We start from the raw sequence: 25650 nt of genomic DNA on the forward strand, positions 1-25650 counted from the left end.
TCCGGAGTGATGGTGAGATGTGAATTATTTCAAAAAGGATCACCCACCCTTTTCTACCTCTTTACCATGTCTTCTACTTTTTTCCCCCTCACTGTCCTACTTTGTCTCTCTTCCTCACTTCTCTTCACTTCCTTCTCTTGTGCCCTAGTACCATTGCTTTACAAGCAAAACTGAGCCAGATTTGAACCGTAACCCACTGTACACAAGTTCCTCTAAAAAAAAGCCACCAACTCTCACTCTAGCTTGCCATAAGATCCTAGATAATCTCCTCTCACCATCATAGACAGTCCACCGTGGGCACATGTGGCATTTCTGATCAAGTGCAGGTGCTCAATCATCTGTTCCTCAAGTGAGCCTTGTTTTCACCCAGTCATTTTTCATTAGAGACATTTAAATAATGCAAGCTTGAATGTCATGAGAGATGATTAGATTTCACTTTATATGCACAGGACACTTTCCACTGTACACACTGTCTATACTCCTGCCAATAATATCTACTGCCAACAACCATGGGCTACTGCTGAAGACCCTGCAGATCTTAGCGTCCACTATTTCGCTTCTCATCAAGACGTTTCTAAATACTTATCGTGTCAGGCATTCTTTCCCAATCAAGAAAAAGCACATTCTTGCCAGGACAACTTAGCTAGTATTGTGTATTAGCTAGCTAACTTTAGGTAAGTGTGATTCACTCGCCCACTCTCTCTCGCTGTCTCCTTCACTGTCCCTCTCTCTCTCTCTAGGTGTCTCCTTCATTCTCTCTCTCTCTCTCTCTCTCTCCCACTGTCTCCTTTACAGTCTCTCTCTCCTGCTGTCTCCTTCACTGTCTCAGGTGTTTCTTTAGTCCTGTCAGCCAGAGAAAAGAAGCCAAATTGAGGTTATGTATAAATGTAGCTTTTAGCTACATTTTTTTTGAGCAGTCATTTCTGTCGTTTGAGTGATCTATTCCTTTCCATTCACACCAGCTAACAGAAAATATTTAAAAACAGCCCCCCCACCCACATGCCTCCTCCCTCCGTCAAAGGCGACAACCATAGCACCGCTGTAGGCTGCAAAAAAGCATATTTGTACAGCAGATGTAGTGATGACAAAAGTGTCTCTTTTAAAGTTCAGGTCTTTAGCACAAACATAGGTCTCTACTACAAACAGCATCCAAAGTTAACAATATGCTACTTGAATGTCTGTTACAAGGTTCATGATAGTTTAAGCTAGAATTAACAAATGTTCATATACAACAATGCTAGCAAAATAGGCATTGCTAGGCCCACAGGAGTTAGTAGGGTTCACACTTAAAACATTGTAATGTGTGGCTGGTTCATACTCATGATTTTATGATCTGGTTAGTTATCATCTTGCAAAGAAGCTTGCAGAAACAGAATAAGCAAATGGTTTGTTATATTCATATTAAGCATTTTTGTTTTTAAGGCCTGTCCACATGTACACTACTGACTTGACAAAAACCAGCCACTGTTCTGCACACAGTTTCTGTATCTTCAGTAATAACCAAGCTCAGGATGCTCCAACATGCTGAGGTCAGCACAGTTCAAGTGAGGGAACTTCTCACCTCTATTTACATGGGACTTTTATGATGTGTTTTTATACCCTTAAATTATCCTTCCAACAAGGAAGTGACCAAAGGTACCAAAGGTGCACAGTTTGTGCTTGAGATTGACCATGAATAACTGAATGTGCTTTTTACAAACACACTACAGAGTACTCCGTTTTTCTTAAAAGGATCTAAACACGGTAATGGCTGGCAGCAGTGGGAAGGAAATTATTTAAGTGGAGAAAAAAAGTGCTGATGTTCATCTATTCAAAACATGCAAATAAGTTCCTTACTAAGTTTCAGTAGATTCTTTGCAGTTATTTGCAGTTCACTTATTTCACAACTTTCTCTGTTAACTCAGGTTTAGATACTCAAGCTTTGGTTAGTGCTTGTGGGAGCACATAAAAGCATGACGTTTAGGATAAACAGCCAATCGCCTGGAACGTGAACTAAGCCTAAAGCTGCACTATGCAAGATTTTTTGTTAAAACTAAAAGCAGTAACATTGCTGAGTCTAAAATATGATGTGTGCGCTGCTGCAAGTCGCCCCATGCAGCCTGAAATAATAATTGAATTACATCCTTAAGGTGTCGAATCTGACGTCATGGCAGTTTTCACATCACAGCATACACCTTTATGTGTTTACGTCACACGCACACGCTCAAAAAGAAGACCTGGTTCGATGTTTAGGTCTCAAATGCAAAATCAATATTATACTGATGAAAATAAGACAATAGCAGATAATTCACTTACATTCTTGGAAGACACGTCCTTCACCAAGCTTTGACCGAGTTTTCTTTTAATACTCTTTCAACACGCTCATCACATTCATTGGCTTGGGGAAGAGGCCTGAAGCACATCTGTCATTGCAAAATGTTCTTCTGTACATTGCATGCAATTACACATTTCTACCAGAGAGGTCTCCAAACTCCCAAATCTTACATAGTGTGGCCTTAAAGTTAGCTGGTTAAGCAAGAAATCCGGCCTCGTGAGACCTGCCCCAGGTTTCATAAACAGTATGTGAATCCATTCCAGGACAACAAGGGAGTGTTTCAGTTTATTTTCAGTAACAGGGGAATACAATAACTTTTCTCCTCTTAAGATGTCAATTCTTGTTTAGAAATGTGGTAGAAGTTGCATATGTTTACATAATAAGACATCTCTCGTTCTTCTTTTTATGGCTTGATTATTTATGGTGATTAACAACATCTCTTGCACTTTATAATAATAACATGTCAAGCTAAACACCATACATTTAATACCAAAACATCATACTTTGCATGTGTCATCATTTCAACAAAGCTACTAAAATATGCAAAATACAGGTGTTGGGTTATTATAAAAACAGCACCCCTCCAAAAAAATAATTAACATAGATTTAAGACTGGTTTATTTGGTTGTACCCATATAGGTTTATGTTTGCATACTGGTTCACACAGGCGTGTTCTTGTCGTTATTGCTATGCTGTAAAATGGTGGCTCAGGTATTAATTACTACTGTACATTATGGCAAGGGAAGCGGGCTCTGCTTAAACATTAACTTGGCCTGAGAAGGTTGGCTAGCTGTCCATAAAAACTATTTTAGCACACTGAAACCGAAACAACGAACAAAGTCCATGAATTTTTCTTGCTTTCTTCAGTGAGAAATCAAAAGTGAAAAAATAAACAAAGACTATCCAAAATACAATAAGGGGAAAACATATGTATAAAAATATTTCAGAAGAAGATAATAACCTGAATGGTCCTATCAAAAGGGAAAACTGTTGGCGAGAGGCAACAAATTGGAAAGTCAGTCCTCATTACGCAGGTCTGTGTCTGCGGTCCCCAGCAGTGCCTTTGGTCCATTTACAACGTCAATGAGGGAAATGCCAGAGAACAAAGAAGAAAAAAGAAAGAAAGAAAGAAAGAAAGAAAAAGAAAAAAAACAGACAAACACTGACGTTGCTATGATGATGGAAGACAAGTCCGTGGTCGGTCTGCGATGCTGTGCTCATAAATTAACTGAAAGGGAAAACAAAGAACAAAAACAACAAAATGAATGACAAAAAGAAAGAAAATGAAAGGTGGAGTGGCCTCATGCATAACTGAAAGCATCACAAACGTGTATGAATATGATTAAGTTCATAGATAACTCACTATTTTTCTGAGCTGTATGTAATTCTTTAATGGATCAGCTGTCAACTGCGAGTTCCTCATTACACCAGAAGAGGGCGCCAATGTATTTATATTTTTTGTCAAAGAAAAAAAATTCAGCCCTACTGTCTATAGCAGGGGTTCTCAAACTTTTCCACCTCAAGGACACTTGTTTGTCACTAGCAAGCATGAAGGCCCACAAGAAAACAAAGCTCAGCTTTTTTTACTTAAAAACTTCATTTTTGGGAAATTTGTTCCTACAACACAGTCCTTTTTGTAGTATTGCGGGTGGACAGCAGAGACATCTGAGAATATTTGGTTTTTAGAGAAAAGAGGCAAAAATAAAGAAATCGACAATTCTTTTGTGCTCTGTTTTCGCAGGCCACGTATTAATATTGTTTTCTATTTGGAAACATTTTATACTTTTTTATCGTTAGGTCAACTGTTATTTTGTGGCAAACTGCCAGTGCAGGCACAGTATGGACCACTGGCACCCCCTCAGCATTTGCCTGAGGACCACCAGAAGGTATTTCACGGCCCACTTGTGGGCGATGGCCCAGTGGTTGAGAAACCCTGGTCTATAGCAATATAAACTTTTTAAAGCTATATTAATGGACCCATATCCTACATTTTTCTTGTATTTTGTTTTTCCCTTGAGGTCCACTTACACAGCTTCATACCAAAATTTGTTACAAGTCATTTTTACATGACAATTTTGCAACTTCTTTATCCCCCACAAATAAAGAAGATATTTTGGTACTGTGACTTCAAGATGTAATGCATGTAAACAATCTTGGTTCAGATCCCTATTCACTGTGAATAGTGCCTCATTCGAAAAACAAACCAAGCTTTCAGGAAATTCTCTTCATAACTTCAGTGTGAATGGGCAAGGCTAAACTTCTGTGGGCTGAATAGACTGACAGATGTGAATGTTGGTTGGTTTTTTAGTCATTACAAAAACAACAAATTTAAAACAGGCTGTTTTGTACAGTATAGTTTCAATATACAGCTGTATGCACATGTTTAAACCCCAGGTCAAATGACACCACATTTAACTATGCCATGTTTCTGTATATTTTTGTGCACAGTTTCTATTTATTTAGATTGAGTTTAACATATTGGGACAAAAAACATTACATATAAAATGTGCCATAACTTTCGCACAGGCCTCATTTTACAGTTTATTTTTCCCAATATGTTAAATTCAGCAAATAAACAGTAATTGTGCATTAAAATGTGCAGAACTGTGTTCTGTATGGAGGACGTGTTAACCTACTTTCACTTAGAAAATCAACAAAACGTGTAATTTGACCAGCGGTGCCCAATAAAAATGACTGTACAAGCTGTTTAGAGCAGAGAGTGAACAGTTTTACAACTTAATAGTGTTTATATGCTATATCAAATTCTCTTATTTAAAGAAGTGAGGGAAATTCATTTTTCCATGACATGGACCCTTTAATATACATTCATTGGCCACTTCATCAGGATCACACACTATATAGGTGCATTTTGTAGTTCTACAATCACAGACTGTAGTCCTTTCTTTAACCTGTTCATCAGCTGTGATCACTGATATGTCTGTTTAGTGGTGGATCCAATTCAGTACATGAAATGAATGCAACATTTTTCAAAATTTCTACATAATGTAAACAAAGTCATTCAGGGTAGTTTGATGTAAAAGGGTTCCTGTATAGAAACTTACTGGCTCTGATTTCTTTATAGTGGTGGTGATAGGAACCAGGGGTCGCTATGTCTACAACTCAAATATAGCCATTTTACTTACTATACAAACAACCACTTAACTGACGTGCATCTTTTGAGTTTTTATGTTGATAATGTTAAAATTGATTGATAAAAAATTAAAATGGATTCTGTAAGGGAGCTTTTAGAGGTCTTCAGACGCTATCATCGTAAACAATTCTGACTATACGTTTCTCTAAAATGAACCATTTCACATCAAACTACCCTGAATGACTTTGTTTACATCTTAATTATTTAATTATGCTTAAATTCTAAAACAGAATTCCTTAAATTCTGCTTAGATTCTGAAACAGAAGCCCCCTTTAAGATACGCAGCACTGATGCAGATGACATTCATCACCACAAGATGGTGCTACATATCCAAAATACCCTGCTTCCACTGTTAAGGTAAAAGAAAGACACCTTTCATCCAAACTGAATGTGCAGATTGTCACACAATCACAATACCATCCTGAATACCTACCCATGTTATCCTATTCCTGAAGAAAATCAGAAAACATAAGCAGACATAAACATTTCTATTGTATTAAATCAGCTGACCAAGAGCTCACAAACAATGACACTGTTATACTGATGATCATCACGATCTCTAAGCTTGTTACGCTGATTTGCATGTTTATATTGCTTATATAAGAAACCACGTTGTTACATAATGTATCATGATAACGATAAATAATACCATATTGCCCGGCCCTACCCCTACCTCGGTCATCATTGGTGAGTTTCTTTTATCCAGACATGATTTGGGTGGTGGGCTATCCTCAGCACAGTAGTGACACTGACATGGTAGTGTGTTTGTGGTACTGGTATGGATGTATCAGGTATACTGCACTGGTGTTGCTGAAGTTTTTACACACATTGGTGTAACTGCTAGGTTAAGAGTGGTCCAGCACTCAAATAATATCCTGCCAAAACCCAGCTCTGTGGTCAGAAACAACCACCATAAAGATCTAGAGGACAGCTAAGACAAACTTTGCATCAACAATTTAGGGTAATGATTCATAAAATTACATACGATATGGTGGAGTCCTAATTCGACAAATTTTTTTAGTACAGTAAAAATAGTAGCTAAAATGTGTGAATTGGGATATATGATGTTTTAATTGTAAACTTATTAGCACATTCAATATTGTAAAAATACCATATTTGAAACAAAAGTTTTGGTTTATAATCTCCCAATCTAGCACTCTAGCTACAAGCTAATACATTAGCCCCAAGCTAACACACCAGCCGCATGTGAACATGCTAGTCACAATACAATATGATACAAAAGAAAACACTGAGATACAATTAGGGGTAGGGGTTTCTAATAAAATGGCCAATGTGTGCAATGCCCTTCTGTGCTTAGTCCTGACCCAAACAAGCACAGCTAATCAAACTAAATTTGATCTGCTTTTTCATCCCTTTTTATAATACAAGTAAGGGGGTAAATATGTGAAGTGTATAAAATGTGTAATTCAACCATAAGGAAAAAAAAAAACCATGAGTAATAGAGAAGTTAAGAGAGATTAAAAAGAAGAGCCACTCACTTCTTCTTGTCCTTGTCCTTCTTAAGCGGCTGTGAGAGGGACAGCGTCTCAGCAGCCACTTTCCTCTTGTTGAAGGCGTTCATCTCCTCCTCCAGGTCCCTCCTCTTCTCCTCCACCTTCCTTTTCTCCTCCTGGTGCATGCGCTTCAGCTGCTCGAACTTGTCATGGAGCTACAAGAGAAGAAGCCAGTTCAGAAGTCAGATAACACACAATCTTACTCCGGCATCAGCATTCCAACCAGAGATTTCAGCGGACTGAGGCGAGATGATGCGTGACCCGCATTCAGAAAACATGCGGTTACAGGGGTGCGGAGGAAGTCCGGGGTGTATAGTAAGCACTAGAATGGAAGTTTGGTATTAAGGCTAGGGTTATTAAGAAACCACACACTGTTTACCTCTCTCTCCTTTTCCTTCAGTTCCGCCTCCGTCTCCTTCACTTTGTTGACGAACATCTGCCTCATCTCCTCCTCTTTATGCTGCAGATCGCTCAGGAACTCCTTTCTCTTGGCCTCATAGGTCTCCTGTAGACTAAAGAGCAATCACAAACACATGTCACATTCAAACTCATCGTATTGTCCTCATATGCTGATCTGAAGTTTTTTCTGGTAAAATGTGAAGTGAGAGTTTAGACACCCGGAGCTGGGGTTTGATCATAGTGAGAGGAGAACTTGGAGATGCCTAAAGCATTGAACAACGTTACAGTCAGATCAAATTCTGATGTTTTGTTATGATTATTTTCTATTATTGTGCTCTACTGAAGAAAAGAATTTCACAGATTTTTAAGATTTCTGCATAATTTAATCACTGCGATGTTAACAAAGTCATTAATTTTAAGGTGAAATGCTCCATTCTAGAGTTGTGATACATACAACACATCTATCACAGCAAATCTACACATGAATTTTAAATGTAGTAATGACTGGTAAAATAGTGGTGAAAAAATAAATCTTTGGGTAATATTTTGCCTTACAACACCCTGCAGTTACCTCTCCAACATTAATGGATTTACAAAACATGTCTTCGGCCAAAACCTTTTAAAAACTACGGCAAAACAATGTCTCAGCATCAGGAAGAGTGTCTGTAAACATTTTCTGTAATAACTTTATATGAGGGAGCTTTTTGAGGCATTATACTCTTCAGACATCTGGTTCCTATTAGCACCACTGTGTATAGATCTGATTAAGTGAGAGTTAGTTTCTCTCGAATGAAGCTGTTCACAATTACACCACTCTGCATGGCTGTTTCATAAAATTTACATCTTCTTACATCAGTCGAATGGCCCTTTAACACTATCAACTAGCAGTAGGCTACTACTGATGGTTGCTAGGACCAACATGATACATAACTTGCAGCAGTGAGACATGTTTTCAGAAGTAAACAAGCAGTCCAAAAGTCTGCAGTATGGAACTACTTTAAAGTGGAAAACGAAATCTTTATTTATTTATTTTTTATCTAATATCTGCCAGGGTCTCCACTGCGGCTAAAGTAGGCAACTTTCATCAAAAATGGTTAAACTAGCTGCGGGCAAACAGCCCATTTAAGTATGACAAAGGTTTGTATCTGCTCATCCTGTGTTTCTTCTGACACCAAGGTTACAAATAGGGAGTTTGGCCTCTTTTGCTGCAGTAACAGCCTCAACTCTTCTGAAAAGGCTTTACACTAGATGTTGGAACACTAGTATGAGGATTTGATTGCATTCAGACACAAGAGCATTAGTGAGGTCAGGTACTGATGTTGGACAGCACTCCAACTCATCACAAACTGGATGGCGCTCCATCACTCCAGAGAACACCGTTCCTCTGCTACACCATCCAAGGCTTTATACCCTTCTAGCGATGCCTGGCACTGGAGATGGTGACCTAAGGCCCATATGAGGCTGTTCCAGAGCATCCCATTATATCGGCAATGCTAGCATGTTTAAACTGGTTTAGTTTTACTAACTTTAATGCACGTAAAATGTAATTATCTATAAAAACGCAAATATCAGACCAGACTCTGTTTCGACACGTACTCAATATTACAAAGCTCTTGAAAAACTGGATCAGAACTGGATCATCACAAGGTGCAACCCTGAGTGCAGTGGTCTACCTAAAAGGCTGGCTGTCAGGGTCCGTGTCTTTGAAGCCCATCTCCTCCAGTTTGCAGCGTCTGTAGAGCTCGTAGTGCCGGGCGTGAGTCTGCTCCCGTAGGTCCTCCATGTTCACACGAATCAGCATCTCCCGCAGCTTCACAAAGTCACAGTGGCTCTCGTTCTCCACTACAAACACACACACAAAAATCAATATCATTCTGGCTGACCGCAGACTGATGCTAAGCCTGCACACCTGAACTTTGTGGCTTTACTGTGATTGTCGTTGTTACTGAATGTCTGAACCTTGATATCAACCCAGATCGTGGTCTATACTGGGCCAGCGATAGCATTTGTGATAAAAACCAGTGAAAATTAATTGACTTAATAATAAAAATCTAAAATGTTTTATTAAATGGCAAACAATATTAATATGAGCAGTGACAGCAACAATGGTGCATCTTTGTTACATTTTTTGCCCCTTGTCTCTAGAAACAAAATACACTTCCTCTGACAAATCTGCAAGCGACTGGTGTTAAAAAAAAAAAAGGGCTGTAAAACATTCAACTTAATCTGCCTCTGGCATACAAAAAAGCTTACCTTAGTCTAATCTGTTGATATTTAATATTTGTCACATATTGCAGGGTAGGCACCCAAAAATAGCTGTGCTGAACATTTTCTCAAAATTAACTTTTTAAGCAACAGAGATTTAAAAAAAAAAAAATCAACAACATGTTATTTAACCAGAAGCGCCCACTTTGCACACGGCTATACAGCCGTATATACAGTACTACAACACAGTACTACATGTACTGTAGTGATGATATTGGAATCATATTTGTATTGGCAGATAATGGTTTAAAAAACAAATAAATAAATAAATAAATAAATATATATATATATATATATATATATATATATATATATATATATATATATATATATATATATATATATATATATACACACACACACACACATATATGCTGGACTGCTGTGCTAAAGCAGTCCAGGGAATGCTGGACTGCTGTGCTAAAATGACTGCATTTTATTCATTTTACTACATTTGTAACTCTGTATTTCTGTGATGCTAAACCAAGTTCATGCAATCCCAATTTCTACATTTTGTTCTGAGTATATTTCAGTAAATGTTTTTCCTCCTATTTTCAACCTCGGATCAGTACCAAAAATAAAACTCCAGTCTCCAAAAAGCACAAGCACATGCCTGCTTGCAATGTAGGGAGCGTTTTGCTTTTTGCAGGAGAGTGAGTGGGCGGCGTAACACATTTTCTGATGAGGAGATGACGGCGCAGGAATGAAAACATCCATTTAAACTATCAGCGCTCCTTCCTGTTCTGCATTCCTACAGCTGGACTGATGCCATCACAAATTCAGGAGCTAACAAAGGCAAACCAGAAGTGTGAGAGCAATGTCTAGGCCTTGCACATACATCAGGCACTTATCAGTCATCACTCAGACTGTCTAACGGTGGCTGAATTCTCCTCATGCTTCATGGCCATCTATGTTCTAGGGATCAACTATTCTGCCCAATTTGGTTCCAACATTGATCAAACACACTTGAAGATAACAGTGAGACCCTCCAAGAGATATTCACTAGCTGGATCAAGTGTGTTTGATTATAAATAGAACTGAGCTCTGCATGAAGACAGATCTCCAGAAAAATACAAGTAAATCCCTATTTAATTAGATTTAACCTGTAATTTTGTTTATTGATGTAGGAACTTCAATAAAGTGGACGTTTTGGGGCCAAATGGCTTAAGAAGACCAGACCAAGCTAGCAAAGGTGGGTTTTGAACAAAAGGTTTGATGGAAACAAATGTGAAACCCCCCCAAAAAGCCATGGAATGTGGGACATTGAGAAAAGACCATTCAGGTATTTCAGTACCATCATTTGGTCAACATAGGGGGGCAATTCAAGATGCAGTTGTGATCTTGCAAGAAAGAAGCATTTTCGTGGGAAGCAACTGTGATGGGGAATAAAATGGGGATACTTCTATGTTTTAACATTTCAGTTGTCAGTCACTTTCACAAGGAGGAGGAGTAAGTAACTCAATACAGAAGTCAAACTGAAAGGAGTGAAATATCAAGCCCCTCTTGACAACACATAGCACAATCCCTTCCAAAGAAAAGGGAGTGTAGCTGTGGAAAGCAGTTCAGAGATTATGAAATGTGTCTGACCCAGCTGGGAAACTGAGAGAGACGCTCTCTGTCAAACTGAAGGCTTGGGAAAACTTCACAGCAACTTCGAATCAGCCTGCAGATCAGTAAATGAACATCAAAGATCTTTTTTACCCATGTTTCCTGAGGGGAAACTGTTTTGTAAATGAATCCCCACTCAAAGTAAATGTATAACACCCACATTGCAAAGCCAGGGAGCAACTCTTTAGTCAAATCAACTCTTTAGTCAAATCAGCTCTCTAAATGGGAGAAAGCAGTATTGGCCATATTGAACTGCACAATATGCTGTGGTAGATAGAACTAAAGCAAGACTGCAGAAATTACTATGGCTATTACAGCTTTCCTCAACACCTTCACATTTAGATACGTGCTAAACCCATTAAAGCAAACAGTGATTTTTAGCTTCAAAAATGATTTTACAATTTTACAAAAAGTCAAAACACTGAGCACAACTGGCCACAAGAGGTTCATCAAAAACATTACACTGCTTTGCAGTGATGCACTCTTACTCTAATGTATTATATGGGAAAGCCCTCACTTTAGGCTGGGCAACATGAAGATATTTACAGCTACTGTGTTAAATTATGTCAGAACATGCCTTTCTGAGCATACTGTGGATATTGTCAGAACTTAAAGAACACTGACCAGCTGCAAGTTTCATTACAAAGAGAGCATTGTATTTATTGTTTTTGAAAGGATTTTTTTAAATGTGGCATTACAGGTTGGTTCTTTTTTGTCTGTTCCACCTTACCAAACCTCAGTAAAATTAAATATTGTGATGTATACTGTGTATTGCGAAAATGCCTTGGATTTTTGGCCCTACCCTATTTCACTCCCTTTGTTATTAACATTCCTGTGCATTAAACAGTTAATTATTTACAAACTCCTAATTTAACACACCTGATTTAGTTCATGCACATCCCTACCCTCAAAGTAGGGATGTGCATTCTGAATAATTATGATATTCAGTATCTGTATAAGCAAATAAACGGATTAATGGTTAACCACAGGGAATTACAAAAACAATCCAAACAGTGAATTCAATATTCAAATACTAGCACCTTGAATGGTTAACCAGGTACTCAGGTACCCATGCACTTCCTCACTGCACTGTTCTGTATATGTGGCTCAGACCAGCAGTGTTTGCCATTTTCTGCTAAAGGACAAGCCATTAAGAACTGTTAGTACCCATAATAAGCAACAGATTATGAATAGACTGAAAAAATGTAAAGCAGTGCATAATGTTTATTTAAGCTGTTGGTATGTGCACGTTACATGGTATGTGCACAAAATATGAGCAGAAAAAGACATAATGCCTGAAATGGAACAGCCGCTCCAGTCACATCCCTAAGCAGAGGCCCTGGGAGCCATTTGTTGATCTCTGACTAAAAGGCCTCCGGGGGAATGAGTCTTTGTAGCTGAAAGAGAGTCACCCCTCTCCAAACACACAAGCTAAAAACAGCAGACGGGGAAGAAATACCAGCAGTCTCCTATCCATCGTACCATCTATACTGAATGGTTTGCAGATAGCGATCGCAGACGTATAGCACTCCCTGACAGTAAGTCCAGATTACTCGATTAAACCTGATTAAAACCTAACAATTAAATTTATCTTCTCAATAAATTTGCAAGAATTAGCATTTTCTAGCCAAAATAGTCAGTAGATCAATTGAGCGCTTACACAAGGACAGCCCTAGCATGCACTTAGTTTAAACCAAGAACATGAGCTTGAATAATCACAGTACGTATGGCAAAATCACAGGATTCAGGGGAAAATACCATTAGCTAAGAATGGTATGCTTCCCTCGTACTGAAACTTATATAATCAACCGGTCACAGTGCTTTGAGAAGCAGTACCAAGCCAGTTTTACTTTACAGTTACAAGCTGCATACTGTAGTTATAGTCTGTTGATCCTTCCTCTCGTGAACACTCTAGGAGTCTCTTTGGTGTTGCAGGCTAACCAATTAAAAGGGAAAAATCAACGGCTCACAACGTGACCTTTCCTCAGTCTGCGCTTTTAGCAGCAGAGTGAACATGACATAATTAACTCCCACCCAGCAGACTTTATCGGCACTGGGGCGGACGAGATCGTTTTCACACAAGAGCCATTATAAAAATAACCCCAAAGTCTCCTCAGGGGAGATGGAGATGGAACCAATGGGGGGATAATGGAGGAGCCGGACTTAGCCAAAAGTCCCAGCTGGTCTCAGATATTTTCTAAGAACCCCTTGAGCAGTGCATTCTGAAATGATAAACATAGTCAATCAATCAATCAATCAATCATCAATGGACATTCGATGAAGAAGACATTTAACCCACCAAACACAGAGTAATACAGATAGTAGTAATGTAGATACATTATACGGCCAAACGTATGTGGACACTCCTCCATAGACAAACACAGGCAGAAGAATGAGTTATACTGAAGAGCTCAGTGACTTTAAACATGACTGTCATAGGATGCTACCTTTGCAAGTCACTTCATGAAATTACAGTTCTGTTAGATCTGCCCTAAGGGCTATAATTTTGAAATAGAAGCATCTAGGAGCAACAACAGCTTAGCCACGAAGCAGCAGACCATTTAAACTCACAAAGTGGGGCTACCAAGGACTGAAATCACATGTTGCATCTTTGCTATTTTGCATCGCTGCTATTGCATCATTCACTACAAAGTTCCAAGCTGCCTCTAGAAGCAACATCAGCACAAAAACTGTGCAACAAGAGCTTCATGAAATGGTTATCCATGGCCAAGCAGCTGCTCACAAGCCTAAGTGGCGTAAAGGATGCCATCACTGGACTGTGGAGCAGTGGAAACATGTTCTCTGGAATGATTAATCACGTTTCACTATCTGGCAGTCTAAAGGACGAATCTGGGTTTGGGGGATGCCAGTAGAACGTTATCTATCGAGTTCTACTGGCATCTATATAAGTTTGGTGGAGGAGGGATAAATGTTCTAGGGATGTTTTTCAGGGAGTGGGCTCAGCCCCTCAGTTCCACCGAAGGGTAATGTTAATGCTACAGTATACAAAACATTGAACATAATTAAACACTTCCAACTTTGTGGCAACAGTTTGGAGAAGACCCTTTCGTGGTCCAGCATGACTGTGCCCCTGTGCACAAAGCCAAGTCCATAAAGACATGGTTTGACGAATCTGGTGTGAAGGAACTCCCGTGGCCAGCACAGAGCCCTGACCTCAACTCCAGTGAACACCTTTGGGATGAACTGAAATGTGGATTTCAAGTCAGGCCTTCTCATCAAACATCAGTGTCTGACAAATGCTCTTTTGACTGAACAGGCAAAAATCTCCACAGATACACTTAAAAAATCTTGTGGAAAGCCTTCACAGAAGAGTGGACACTGTTATAGACACAATTAATTCATGGTTTTTCCTGCATGAAGAATCAGGAGGCAGCCACCTCGGTCAAATTTCGTGCCGCCTCCGGGTCCCAACAAAACCCTGACAGGTGTCTTCATTTCATGGAAAACTATTTTCTAACAAGCGCTGCACTCAGTGGTTTTCTGTCATTTGTAACTGCAATTGTGGCATTATGGCATATGGTGGTGCTGGATCATAATCAGCACAGTGTACCGTGAAAGGTGCTGTGAGAAAGATTTCTGATGTGGAAACAAACCATTCTGATAATGTGGTAGCCACTCAGGTCTACCCAATTAAATAGAGAAAAAATGTTTATTAAGCTACATTTTTAAAGACAGTGACATTTGATTTGTTTTCTGAGTGCTGTCGCTGTGTTATGGCCAATCAAATCATTATGCTCTGCCTTATTTTCTAAGCCCTCCAATCACTGCTTAGCAACCGTTGCTATCTGCAATTGCCTCAACTGCTCCGGGCAAGTGTGCTCACTGCCCCCTAGTGTGCGTGTTCACTAGCGTGTATGTGGTGTTTCACTGCATGGATGGGTTAGATTGTGGAGGTGAAATTTCCCCATTGTGGGACTAATAACGGTCACTTAAACTTAAACTAATTTAATAATGAATTAAATTAACAGATTACGATAGTAAAAAAGCAACTCCATTAACCCTTTTTTAATTTGAATAATGTTACATGTAATCAGCAAGCTTTAGTTGAGTTCCAGTTGCTGCTTAGTTTAGGCTACAGGCTGTGTAGCTATATTAGTGACTAAATGACAAATTAATGTTCAAAGCTGTATTGAGTTACCTACTCATAACATACTACAATGAGCATGTTCATTATTAACCAGTATACTGATAGCACTGTGTAGTGTAAAGTAATTGAGAAATCAATAGATACACTTGACTGTATTTTGTCTGGTTAACTGTGTGACCCCATTTGCTGGGGTTTGGTAGAGACAGACTTTTATAAAGCATTTTAATGTATGCCTAATTTGTGAGGACAGAGACAGAAGAGAGCAAAGAAAACAGGCACAGAACCTGACAGACAGAGAGGTAAATGAAACACAATCAATGTAACAACTAACTGATTTAGTATTATAGGTTTCAGCATGTACCTTCAGCTGAAAATAAAGGTGTAAATAAGTAGTTAAATGATTAATTAAAGAGAACTAACAGGGCAGCAAGTTTATGGAACAGTAATAGCAGTTTATGGAAGACTGCAGGGATGGGAAAGGAATAAATAAAAGGAAAAGTACATAATTAATTGGGTTAAAAAATTAAAAGAAGACACTGACAGTTGGTGTAATACACAGATTTGGCAGTTAGTCGTTGTGTGATGTAGGTCGATTTTCTGCAAAACAAACCTCACTAAAACTAGCCTACAGCCCTGGACAGCACTTTTACAAAAGCTATATGCTATAAGTTACAAAACTATTATAAGATAGTTGTTTTTAAAAATAATTATTTTCTCCTAAAACATATTTCTTGTAAAAAGTATTTTCTTGAGCCAGCTGAAGACATGGTCCACATGCACGTGTATCACATGATAAGGATGGTACCACCTCTGCCTCCTTTGAAGCCAGGAAAACCCTGTGATGCCCATGGCTTTGAAATAAGATGTTCAACAATCTCATACAGATGTGATGGTCAGGTGTCCAGGCACTTCTGACCATATGGTGTAGGTGTTTTGAAATCTTATCAAAGTTTTGTATTTGGAGTTTGTATTAGTGTGCTACAGCGTAGCACGAACATTGCTGCCCTCTATGTGGCTGATTTCCTGCCCAGGCAAGCACACCATAATATTCACATATGCATCCTTGGGCAAGACTCCCAATGCTACATTCGCCTGCATCTATAACATGCTCAAACTGCAAGCCACTCTTGAGAAGAGCATCAGCCAAATGCCGCAAATGAGTTGTTCTACTACCCATTTGGTTTACATGACATCTGTGTAGTGGCGATGCTTACCTTGGACCACTCCCCAGGGGTACTGCCTGGCCCTAACCGTCTTGTTCCCCACCTTGACCTCCTCAACGCTGCCCACTACAGCGAACGGTAGATGAGCCTGTAAGGAATGGAAACAGCAGGTTTTACAAACTTGGTATCTGTCTACTTTTCAGGACACATTCCCGAAGACCACGGGGGACGTGTAAAAGCACAGATGTTTATAATAAAGGTTCAGCAGCAGTAGCATATTTAAAGGGAAAGTCAAAACTGCTCATGTGACTAACACCAAACAGAAACTAAAAATGTAAAGCTGCTTTAGGACTGACCTTAACTACTTCACTAGCTCTTACTTTATAGTCTAGTCTTAGCAAATGTATGGTCAGCATAAAAAGATGCAAATACAAAGGACAAATCAGTAAAACTAACACTACATTCCACTGGTTAACTCATTTTTCACAAATTCTAAAATGTGAAAATCATAAAAAAGGACATAAATAACTGTTATTCAAAACACCATGTGATTCGGCATTAAGAAATCTAAATGGGGGGTCACTGGGGACTTTCAGAGCTGACTATTTTTTTTATTAACTTTATATTCCACTGGCTAACTCAAACTTTCTTTGTGAACTGTCTGAAAAGACTGCCCAAGGCAGTAAAAGTCCATCAGACTATGTTTACTAGGCTACAGTCTATCTAAACTATTCTCTTTGTGGTAGTGTTGCACCACCACCACTGTTCTCTAAAATCACACTGCCTTCTGAATGTTACTCACACAGTAGCTGCTTATGCTTTCTTGTGGATAGCTAGTGTCAGTATGATGAAACTGTCCTCACTACTCTACTCTTTTAGCCTCATGATCAATACTACTAGAGTAATCATGAGGCTAAAAGTTCTGCCTAATACTGTCCACCAGTCTAAACATAGTTCACAGTTCTATGACAAAAATTTTACATGCTAGATGCCATGCTAGGAGGCTAGCAGGAGACATCAATTTTTGATGGTATAACTACCATTTCTAAGGCTTTTAAATACTACCAAAGAGCAGGGTAATGATTACTTTTAGATGTGTAAAAGTCTGAAAGATAGCTTGATACCATCTGCAGCTACTGCTCAGTAAGACTTTGCAGTTAAAGTAATTAGATTACATTGGCAAGATATTTTTACCCTAATTTCCTTAATTTCTCTGATACCTCTGTATTCTTAGCATCCTTACAGCTGGCAGTTAAATAAATGTGAATGTAATGTTCAAAAATGAACATTCATCCACAAACTCTTGCTTAGAGGAGTTAGCATTTATGAAAGCAACGTCTTTGGAGGTTTGTAGCTGCACAATCAGGAAAACTGTGTGACTGACATAGCTGGATGCTGTTTCCCCACTTTTTCCCCTTAGAAACGGCTTTGTTAAGAATGGTGAAGCCATTCTGTCTATTTCATTCATGCATATAGACAATATCTTCTTGAAGTGAATTCACTTGACCAATTTGGCAGAAAATAATTCAAGAAAAATGATAGCATCAGCTTAACTAGTGGCTACTGATCTTGATTTAGTTATTGGAACCATTAGCAGGTTTACCGAACTGCTCCTGGAAATTCAAACACCGCAGCTTACACAGAAGCTTTAATGCCTCAACAGTTGTCTGTACAGTGAAAAGACTTACATTCATTGAAGAGTTTATCTCTGCAACTGCGTCATCGTCTGTGGGGAACTGGTAGATCTGAACACCGTTGCTCACAAGTTCACTCATGATTTTGATCTTGAATTTGTGCAGCTCGCTCTTGGAAATTGTGTCAGCTTTTGCAATAATGGGGATGATGTTCACCTAGAGATTGAGAGATTGAGAAAGTGAGAAAGAGAGAGAGAGAGAGTGAGTGAGTATGTCCAACATATGTTAAGTGCACTATTCACTGTATATTTTCATGTATAAGGGCTCTGGTTTCATCAGGAGTGGCTGGGAGAGAATGAAACACTGTCTGTGCCGAGTCATTTAAAGTAAGGAAGAAAAAAAAAAAGGGATCCTCAATAAACCTTCCCAGGGCACTGACTGTGTCCCAAAGGCATGCAACAGCAGATGTGCCTGCAAAAACATTTTTCTGCAAAAACATTAACGTGAATCCAAAAAACATTTCTGTAGCGTGAGGTTCCCAAACACCTGGCTCCTGCTCAAACACACCTGATAAAACACAGGAAGGCCTGTATAATCAACTGCTGAGCTGAATCTGGTGTATGTGATGAAACACTAAACCAAAAAGTACTTTTTAGGTGGACTGAGGAGCAACTACAATAGTAATGTCAGACACTATACTTTTTATACACTGTAAGAACTTATTGCTTGTTACAGTAAGGGGTAGGAGAAAAAAAAACAAACAGAAGATAGCGTTCATGATATTTGGGATAAGCCCAGGGTATCAGTGGTATTTTTTAGTCCTTATTCATCAAAGTTGTGTAGAAAGAAAAGCAGATTTACCACCCTGAATAACGTACAAACTACTCCTTGTCTCATTTAGGAAACTGTTGTACGCTGATTAAACAAGTGGTGATCTGAGCGCAATTGATGAATCAGCTCCCACACGCTAGTAGCTTTTTCACATATCATTTGCAATGGACACACCCCAATTTCCACTTATGTACATACAGTCACATGTTTATAAACACCCCTGGTCAAATTACGTTTTGTTGTTTTTCCAAGTGAAAATAATTTAAGACATCTTAACAAGCAATGAGCTTAAATGCAGCATTTTCTATACATTTTAGAGCACAATTTCTATTTATTTGCTGAGTTTAACATATGCCCAATCCTTTGCATATAATTGCATAATTTACATAAACCCTACCCTAATTCATGCAGAGGGGAAGCCAACAAAAGAAAAGCATTCAGCAGACACATTAGCCAATGTTTGTCCTCATAGGCGTTCGAACAGGAACACTGTAAATCACTCTGAATAAAGCAGATTCTAAACAGGAGGAATCTTTTTTTTTTAAATCTTCCTTTGTCTACAATTCTGCTTTGCTCCAATAAAAAAGACTGACTGTCTGACAAAATGGAAAATGTTTCCTTTTGAAGGTATGAATTACTGTGCAAAGGACTAAATTGCAATATGATACAACAAAACCTAGCATCTCTCAAACCTCCCAAAGCTTGCAATGGAAACATGTCACGCATCAAGCATCACAATATCATACATCGCTGAGCCTCTGACTGCTACCCCTGGTTGCAAGTTGTTTTGGAAAGTAAAGAGTCACTTCCACCCATAAACCCAGATAAACAGCTGAGCTACATCAACATCAAACTATATTATAGCTGTAACTGCCATAGAAAACTGCCTCCCCTCACAATTCCTTTCATTTTCTATAATGAAAACAAGTAGGCCTAATCAGCGCTACTGAGTGACTCAAACACGCATGGAAGGCAGCTCTGAATGAGCGATTATGTTGCGATAGAGCAATGTTTATTCATCAAGCATTTCCTGTTTGAAGGCCTTTTCAAACCACATAAGGACCACATAAGCATGGAGGACCCAAGAGATATGTGATCTAGAGAGGCTGGTCTGGCCGCTAGCCACTAGCTGATCGTCACAGGACCATCTGTGCAGTATGTAACCTCAAAAGACTCCAGTCAAGCCAGAATTCCACAACTACACTCCTCCATTTCTCATTCGCACTCTCTCTCTTTCGTTTTGACACTCCCTCTTTCACAGACTGAGGAAATGAAAAATTGATCTGCTCTCTTTTCCACGGTGCAGGCTAGGGGAAGCCACTGCCCACTGCTCCAGATTTTCCATTGCTTGCTGATCAATATTTCAGCCAATATCAAAGACTATTCAGCCCAAACAATGACAACAATGTACTCACTAACATGAAACATGTAGAGAAAGAATTGCATTACTACACTGTTGTAAGTTATCTAGGGCTTAATGATTGAGTGATCAGAGTATTAAAAGGGCAATAAACCATGCATACCTCTTCAAAGATTAATAAAAAACACTGGCAAAAATGCATATTAATGGGTGTGTCCTTTAGGCTCTGTTTCTTACTCTAACTGAAATGTTTAATTTTTAATAAAGCAGTGTAACCAGGTAACTGTGACCGCCCCAATCCAAACAAAGCATGATGAATGACTGATGGAATAACTAAATATTCCCTTTCCCTACTTATGCTTTCACCAAAGATCATATATATGAAAAGATAACGTGCCTATTCCAAGTCAATGGGGCAAAAAGTAACACAGGTCCTGTCTGCTTAAGTCTTGTGCCACTTCAACATCTCCCCCATCTCCCAGGGCAACAACAGCAGACAGTAGAGAAAGACCTGGCAGTCGGCTGAACAAACCCAAAGCAAAACTGTTTTTTCTTGAAACCAGCTCATCAAAAAAACGTGTGTTTTTTCAAAAGACCCTGGCAATCACAAAAATGGCCACACATTTGCTGTAATCATGAGGGGGAGAAAAATCATCACTTAAGTTTAGTGAAATGGTGTGAACGGGACTCGGGGCTCTGCTGTCTGCACAAAGGTGGAACGAGTCGCCCCTCCCTCTCCCCAAAACCACATGACCCGGAAAATGTTTAAATGGTGTCATTCACTTCAGGAACCTCTCTGCCTTCACTCAAATAGCTACTCTGACATTACTCTGTCAAAGATGGAGTAAAGAAGTGAAATCATAAACAAATATTCAAGTACCACATCATAATTAAAGTTACACGGTTAAAAAAAAACTAAAAAAACTAAGTCAAGTCAAATCAAAGTTTATTTATATAGCGCTTTTTGCAACAGATGTTGTCACAAAGCAGTTTTACGGACAAATCCGGGTCAGAGCCCCCATGAGTGTCGCCAATGGCGACAGTGGCAAGGAAAAACTCCCTAAGAGCAAGAGGAAGAAACCTTGAGAGGAACCAAGACTCAAAAGGGGAACCCATCCTCCTCTGGTCGACACCGGATAGCAAACAGCATTAGTAAACTATTAAAATACAGGAACATGCTTTGTTTGGATTGGGGCGGTCACAGTTACCCTGTTACCCTGTGCTTTATTAAAAATTAAGAATTTCAGTTAGAGTAAGAAACAGAGCCTGAAGGACACACCCATTAATATGCATTTTTGCCAGTGTGAAGCAATGGTTATAATTAGATAGTTTGAGTCTGTGCACTGTGCTCTGCTATGTGTTTTTTCATGATGATGTGTGGCATGATGCGGCATGCCATTGTGCGTGGTCTTCAGACGCCCCATACACACGTACACAGAGCATCTTATGTATATCATAAGCTAAGCTGGCCAGAATTATTTTGATTTTGTCGCTCCAATTAGTCTTGCAAGCCAGACATCTACCTAACATCAGTAAGTCTGGTGCATTCCACAGCTTAATGCGGCCAAGTACTGGGCCTTCTGACTGACATGCAAAATAATCAAATGCAGACCTCAAACCAATTTTCAAAACAGGGCTACAACATAAACACACTGAACTTCTAATGTTTTAATGTTTAACATTTTAATGATGCTTTATGTTTCAAAAACTTTTTAAATCCAGCGTTTATCTACACCTATGGCATGGCAGGCAACTGCTTGGAAAAAACGCATTTGCTGTTGCACTGATGAAACCTCCTGCACTGAAAGGCCCACAGACTTGCCTTTAGCCAGTCAGAATGGAACAAAACCCCAACAGCTGGCCAGCTTAACTTACCACAGATATCAGATGCTCTGTGTACGACGCTACACTATGATTAGCTCAACACATGTCCATGTGCACACACTTTCGCAAGTTGCCTTTTATCAGTCTGACACAAAACAAATTTTTGTTTATCAAGCTAAATGCTGGCCAGCAGTTGTCTTTTCTTCAGTGTGACAATAATCTGCCTTTCAGAGCAAAATACAGATATATCTATGTTGGTGCCAATCACATCATCATGCTTTTAAAAGTTATTTGGGAGTTTTATTTGTCAGTCAAAGGGCCTCCTCCTGTCATAGTTGGTGGTTCTTAGCAACACTAAGCACCAAATCTAAGTAACAAAAGTTACCAGACTTTCCACAAACAGTGAGAAGTCTGGCTTGCGAGACTAATTCATCGTCAGCTACATTAGCATAGTTTGAGTCAACTATCCCTGTTCTTCATTTTCTTCTATTATTATTCTGTGGTCAAAAACACAACTAACCCTCCAGCTTTCAAACAAGAGCCACAAAACTATGCAGGACAGTGGAGTCTACACCTGAATAGGTTGCTTGTGCTTTTTTAATAATTCAGCTTAATGAGTTCATACAGTGTTCATACAAACCTTTTTTTTCCCCCACAGGAATGAATGAAGGAATGCTTAACATCCTGAAACATCCTGTCACTCCACTTCTGTATCATACTTATACCTCCACCTCTTATCCCACCACAGTCAGCATTCACTCTGTAGCCAGATGTTTTTGGACACTCCTCTTGCATCACCATCATACAAGTATGCTAGCAACACCTTAGCAACACCTAACAATCACCAAGCAAAGCCCTAACAACAAGCTGGAATACCCTAACAGCCTTGTAGCGACAACACAGCAACTACTTAGAATTACTGTATAAACCCAATTAAGTTATCAAAAACAATCAACAGTGTTCTGCAACTGCTTTAAACTCTGAAGCATCATTGGCTGGATTTGTCAGGCAAACTTCAAGTTCATTCACAAACTTTCCCTTTCTAGTTTACTATTATTATTCAGTGTAGTCAAGTCTGTTTCAACCCCTGATGACTGCATGGACAGTGTTTCTCCAGAATGTCCTGTTTTCTCTTCAGTCTTTAGGCTTCTCTTTACTAGCAGTATAAATTGAAAGTCATAAAATCTACTGACAAACAAAGCTGTGCATCATTCATGCTTACCTTGCTGTCCAGCTTCTTCATTGTGACTAAGTCTAGGGATTTGAGCGAGTGGCCAGTGGGAGCAATGAAGTAGAGGCAGATGTGGATTCTCGTGTCGTGGTAGTTGAAAAGCGAGCGCTTGATTTTTAGCTCTTCCTGTAAATAGTTTTCAAACTGTGTGTCGATGTAGTCCACAATGGGTTTGTAACTGCACAGATGAAAATAAGAGAGGAAAAAACTTACAAACGGCATTGATGAAATCATACTTTTAGACATTTGCTGATTAACTACAGCTTACATGGAACTCTTTACAGTTTAATTGGGGAAGAATATGATGTTTAACATCATAGACTGAAAATGTGTCTTACATTGCAAACTCACATTCACTGTGATTAACACAAGTTTCTTGTATCTGAGAGAGATCTCTAGCTACACCCAGCCCTGCCAGCACTGTTTACGATGCATGACCTCTCCCTTCACTTCTCCAGGGCATTTTCCCAGCATGCATCTCTTGTGAACTTTCAAAGCCTTCTGGCTGCATCTCTGCTGGACACGTTCCCCACCCCCGCAGAATGAGACTGGCTCCCTCTCTCCCCGTGTCTCGCTCTTTCCTTCTTTCTCTCGCTCTTTGACCCCTTCACTCACAGGGTCACTCAAACATGCATTCCCCCAGCTGTAGTTCAAACCAAGAATTTCCTCTCTCTACCGCCCTCCTCCCCCCGTCTCTCTCTCCTTAATAAAAACTCCTATTAAACTAAAATTGGAGGGAGTTTTTCCAGTCGTGTCTCTGACAGGCTCGCATTCCTTACAATATTTCAGCCTCCTAATGGAGAAGATTTATGCAGGTTTTCAGGCAAAAGGCAAAGGTTGCCTAAACTAAACCACTAACTGAAAGTAAAGACTCTGACACCTTATCTAATATTGACATATGAACATACGTTCTTGCTTCCAGTTGTTTTGGTCACTAAAACTGCTTCTTACCATTTTCCAGTATAAAGATAATGGCATACAGTCAGTTAATAAATATTTGGACGTCGGCAAAGTCATTGTTATTTTAGCTGTCTACCATAGCATATCGGAGTGGAAGTTAAATAATGAATATGAGCTCAAAGTTAAGTCCTCTATCTTTAATTTGAGGCTATTCCCAAATCAGGTGAACGGTGCAAGAATTACAACTACCACAAATTAATTTGTCATTTTTAATACTTGGTTTCAAATTCTTTGCAGTCAATGACTGCCTCAAGTCTGGAACCCATAGACACTGTTTTTTCCCCCCAACGGTAATGCTCTGCCAGGCGTTTACTGCAGCTGTCTTCAGTTCCTGCTTGTTCTTAGGGTGTCGTACTTTCAGTTTTGCCTTCAGTAAGTGAAATGCATGCTCAGTTGGACTGAGGTCAGATAACTGACTTAGCCATTGCAGGACATTCCACTTCTTTGCCTTAAAAAAGTCTTGGGTTGCTTCTGCAGTATACTTCAGGTCACCGTCCATCTGCACTGTGAAGCACTGTGCAGTGAGTTTTGGATCACTTGTCTGAATCTGAGCAGATAATCTAGCCCTGCACACATCAGAATTCCTCCCGCTGCTTTTGTAAGCACTCATATCATCAATAAATACAAGGGAATTAGTTCCTCTGGTGTCCACACATTCCCACGAACAATGCTTGACAGATGAGGTGGAGTGCGCTGGATCATGAGCAGTTTCTTCCCTTCTCCATACTCTTCTCATCATTCTGGTACAAGTTGATCTTTGTCTCATCTGTCCATAATTTGCTGTCCCAGATCTGTACAGGCCTTTTTAGATGTTTTTGGCAAACTAATCTGGACTATCTATTTTTGGGGCTTACCAATGGTTTACATCTTGTGGCAAACCTATTGTATTTACTTCTCTTGATGGTTGACTTAGATATGTCTACCTCCTGATGGGTGTTCCTGAACTGCTGTGAAGGGTATTTTTTACTTCATTAATTGTTATTTATTTCATTCTATATGTTTTGTTATGTATCCTTAGCTGCAGCCATTTAGCATAGAGTTTTGCAGGAAAGTCAGTTTATTCTCACCTCTCTTCTTTGTTGATCTGGTCCCCGAAGCCCACAGTGTCAACTATGGTCAGTTTAAGGTGGACGTTGCTCTCTTGTAGGTCATACGTTCTTGGTCGCAGGTACACACCGTTCTGGTAGTGACTGGCCTCTTCATTCTCGAATGTTGTGTTGAACAGTGTGTTCATCAGCGTAGATTTGCCAATTCCTGTCTCCCCTACCCAACAAAGGAAGAGAAAAGG

At 39.4% G+C, this 25650-nt stretch overlaps 1 protein-coding gene across 3 annotated transcripts in view; it reads right to left on the bottom strand.

Moving 5' to 3' along the window:
* Window positions 1-2581: 2581 nt before the first annotated feature.
* Window positions 2582-25650, bottom strand: part of sept8a (septin 8a) — a 34388-nt gene continuing 11319 nt past the window's right edge. For all 3 annotated transcript variants that reach the window (XM_036587621.1, XM_036587620.1, XM_036587622.1), the window contains 8 exons: window positions 25430-25625; window positions 23394-23580; window positions 18211-18372; window positions 16574-16670; window positions 9052-9220; window positions 7359-7491; window positions 6965-7134; window positions 2582-3542 (listed from right to left, as the gene is read on the bottom strand). In XM_036587621.1, coding sequence (XP_036443514.1) covers window positions 3539-3542; window positions 6965-7134; window positions 7359-7491; window positions 9052-9220; window positions 16574-16670; window positions 18211-18372; window positions 23394-23580; window positions 25430-25625 — 1118 coding nt within the window. In that variant the 3' untranslated portion in view covers window positions 2582-3538. The remainder of the gene's footprint in view (window positions 3543-6964; window positions 7135-7358; window positions 7492-9051; window positions 9221-16573; window positions 16671-18210; window positions 18373-23393; window positions 23581-25429; window positions 25626-25650) is intronic.

This window comes from Colossoma macropomum, unplaced genomic scaffold (assembly GCF_904425465.1).
Source record: "Colossoma macropomum unplaced genomic scaffold, Colossoma_macropomum, whole genome shotgun sequence".
In the NCBI taxonomy this organism is placed as follows: domain Eukaryota; kingdom Metazoa; phylum Chordata; class Actinopteri; order Characiformes; family Serrasalmidae; genus Colossoma; species Colossoma macropomum.